This window comes from Echiichthys vipera (assembly GCF_963691815.1).
Source record: "Echiichthys vipera genome assembly, chromosome: 6".
In the NCBI taxonomy this organism is placed as follows: domain Eukaryota; kingdom Metazoa; phylum Chordata; class Actinopteri; order Perciformes; family Trachinidae; genus Echiichthys; species Echiichthys vipera.
Window position 1 is genome coordinate 5768500 of NC_139831.1, and position 3587 is coordinate 5772086.

Genomic DNA, 3587 nt, shown 5'->3' on the forward strand with positions numbered 1-3587 from the left:
CTTAGACGTGTTGTTGTATGGATGAGGGCTCAAAACTTACATGATCCCCAGTCACTCAGTCAGCAGAGACTTTCCTGTAAATGGGTTTTTTAATCAGCCCATCTGCGAAACACTCCATCAAGCAAGTAAACCACAGACTCTTGCACAACTTCTGTGTTTAAAAGAAAAGGTTTATACGACCACTCAGTCAGATGTTGAGTAAACCAAGAACATGACCACATAGCTCCAAATATTTGATAGGTTTTTATTTCTCTAGTGGATTCATATGTTGTTATCTGCACAGCAGCATACAGGAAATTGTGGTAAAATATAAATAACAAAGTTCAACAGTGTTGTTTCTTTTTCTCTTATTCATTTAATCAAAAAACCTCTGTTAAAAGTGGCAAATTTTGTCAGCCTTTTTCAAGATCCACTCTCTCGCACACTCTCAAGAATGTAACATTGAACAACTAAACTTTCAAAAGTATGGGTATTATCATTATGTACAGACAATCACCTTTTGGTGAGCAATGCTTATAGCTTCTTGGAAATTCACTTCCGTCATGTTAAATGCAACCAAATGAAAATACAATTATGTTATACAAAGATCAAAAATACTATCAAAACCCTTATTATTATAAATGGCAGCACTATATCAATAAACTGCTGTTGACATTTTACATGTAAGTACAAAATCCTGTTGAGGTAGCGCCCTCTGAAGTCACTTGTAATGTTAAAATACTGAATAAACATCACTTTATGTACAATACAGCAAATCTCTCTCTTCTGTCTTCAATGCAATTGTATTCCTTTGGTAAACAAAACTGTCAGACATGTGCAGTCCTGCAAGTGACACTTTCAATCATACATTCACAACATTTTTGCATCTTTTTTTGTTTTTTGGATTCTTCAGAAAAGAAATAACGGGAGGATAACATGTCGTTGTTTGATAACATTCATTTGCTCTTTTTCACCCCCACGCTCGGAGTGAAAGGTAAAAATGGGACTCACAGAGCAGACCTGCCCATGAGACTCTCTGGTGGATACATTGTCAGGGCAAACCCAAATAATCAAAAATAAAAAAACGCCATAGAGAAAGAGAGACCTGACAGAGAAAGGAAATCCAGTGTGTCGCCCTTATTTGGGAATGTAAACATGAAGAAATGTCGGCTAGTGTCTCTCATTGCTGACTGCTTGTAAAGTCAGATAACCTTCTCATCACGTAGGATTGGAAAAGAGGTTTGGCTTGGCAACAATTGATTATAATGTTCCCCAGAGAACATGAGCCCTACACAGAGGCCACATTGTCTCTTCTTGGTTTTTTTTTTTCTTCCTGCCTCTGCAGATTGAATGTCAACTTTTAGAGCAAGTTGGAAAATATGTTGTGGAGTTTTTAGGCAGGCAGGCAGATGGGATCAAAGAGTTCCTCCTCCAGTCAGACGCACACAAGCACTCATTAATGACACATTCTTGAGCTTCTTTAATGGCAAACATAACTTTGGTTTTCTAAGACGAGAAAGAAAAAGGCAGCGAGCTTAGCTCACCGTACAAAAATACTTGGTAGAAATATGACATTCGTCCCCTTCGCCAAGTGTGTTTCCCTACATGACCAAAATACTTTGCTTAAAATGTATTCACACTTTGTGACTATTGATACATGTATTTATATGCACACGCTCAAATGACTAGAAACTAGCGAGAAAAATAAATCCCATGTATAAAGCATAAAATTATTCTATGTGGATAAAAGAACTATAAAAATATAAGAGATCTTAGAGGGGGGGGGGGGGGGGATCAAAATCAATATGTTTATGGAAACTGGGATAAAGGCTAGAGCCGAAATCAAAACAGTCATCTGGAAATTGTTCAGTGCAATTCAATTGACTTTATAGTCTGTTTAGAATATTTTCATCCTCTTACCACCCACAGCCCTCCCTCCCTTTAATGGTCGCTGGCTTGGCTGGTCTTTTGACAGGGGACAGTATTTTATTGTGTGGGCATTGTCCCCGTTGGCACTGCACAGGGGGCAGGTGTAAGCCCTCAGAATCGGGCACACAACCCTGCCGTCCGGAGTCTTCAGGACGTGAGAGCCGTACACCTCCTCGGGCGCGCCGTTATTTCGGCAGAAGACGCAGATTTTGGGCTCCTGCTTGCTCCTGGAAGCTGGTTTGCGCATCTTCCTCTCCATGCCGAACAGATCGAAGCCCGCGAAGCTCCCCCCAAAGCCCACCTCTCGCTCCGGCAGCTGGACGCCGAGCTGGTTCTGGAAGGGGCTCAGTATCGAGAAGCGCTCTTTCAAGTCGAGGATGGAGGCCGGCGGGGGGCTCCCGGACGGGCAGCAGCAGTCCAGGTGCCCGCTCTCTCCAACGCCGCCCGCGATTACGCACGGACACGCCGGGGAATCGTCCAAGCCCAGGGTCGCTTTCAGGGACTCGGTGATGGAGTTGGGGTTCTGGGGCATGCTGAGCTTATTATTCTTCGTAACCAACGTCGTCAGCCCGAGATAGTCGTTCCAGAAATTAAAGGTATAGTCATAAGGGTTGCGCGCGTTCAAATAGTTGTGATTGAGAAAATCCATGGCCACTTCTGGTCGTTTGCTCGCGGTCATGAGGGGAAACAACCAGAGTAAATCCGTAAAGTCTTTGTAGCCAGAGTTCGTCTCCAGGAATGGTTCATGCACAGCGATGTGATCTCCAGTGTTCCTGTTATGTTTGAGCGTCCTGCAAACTGGCTTTCTGGTTATAAGGACCGGGAGGGCGGGGCGCTCTCCCTTCAAAACCAAGTTTGTGATCAGGTTGAAAGCAGGCTCCCTTTCTTCAGAGCCACATTTGGAAAGATGTGTTTTCTTGCGGGTAGGCGCTTTGTCGACATCAATCATCATTCTGCCGTTTAGGGATTCGGGCATTTTAATGGGGAAAAAAAGTTGTTAATAGTTAATGATTTGGGTGCAGAGAAATCATTTCGCGCAAAGCCTTACTGTAGTTAATTACATTATTTCAGCGCCAGTGCCGATCAATTAGAGCAGAATAGCTCGGCTCTTTGTTCCCTCCTGCTACCAAAACGGTACAATTCCGCATCTTTCGTGAATCAAGATCGTTAATCATTTTGCATGAATACCATCAACGCCAACACACGCACACGCACACACACACGCGCACACACACACACACACACACACACACACACGCACGCACACACCTTAACCCATTGTGTGCCAGGAGCGAAGGCCCTTTGTTCCATGCAGCAGCCACCTCACTGTCCTGGAAGAAATCATCTGTGCTGATGCATCCTGTTATGTTCAAATTAAACCTCTCGATGAAGAGGTTTACTGGACACACTCATCTGCACAGGGTGATTTTCAGGTCAAATAACCAACTTGGATCATAATGGGTAGTTAATTATAATACAGGTTTCTTACATGCGTTTTATAATGAAGCAAAAATAACCTCTGTATTGTATAAATTGTATAACCTAATCACAATCAAAGGTCTGTTTACTTCCAGAAGTGTGACCTTAATAGAAGTAAACAACCCTTTATGACATCTCGGTGTGTATTCAACTCCTGTTTAACCGTGACATGTTGTCAGTTCTGGCATTAAAACCTCATA

The 3587-nt window shown here is 43.0% G+C and overlaps 1 protein-coding gene across 1 annotated transcript; it reads right to left on the reverse strand.

Annotated features, from left to right (window-relative positions):
• Window positions 1-245: 245 nt before the first annotated feature.
• Window positions 246-2678, reverse strand: nanos1 (nanos homolog 1). Its single transcript, XM_083915747.1, has one exon. It carries the CDS (start codon window positions 2585-2587, stop codon window positions 1877-1879), a length of 711 nt encoding a protein of 236 aa, XP_083771873.1. The 5' UTR covers window positions 2588-2678; the 3' UTR covers window positions 246-1876.
• Between the last annotated feature and the right edge of the window lie 909 nt (window positions 2679-3587).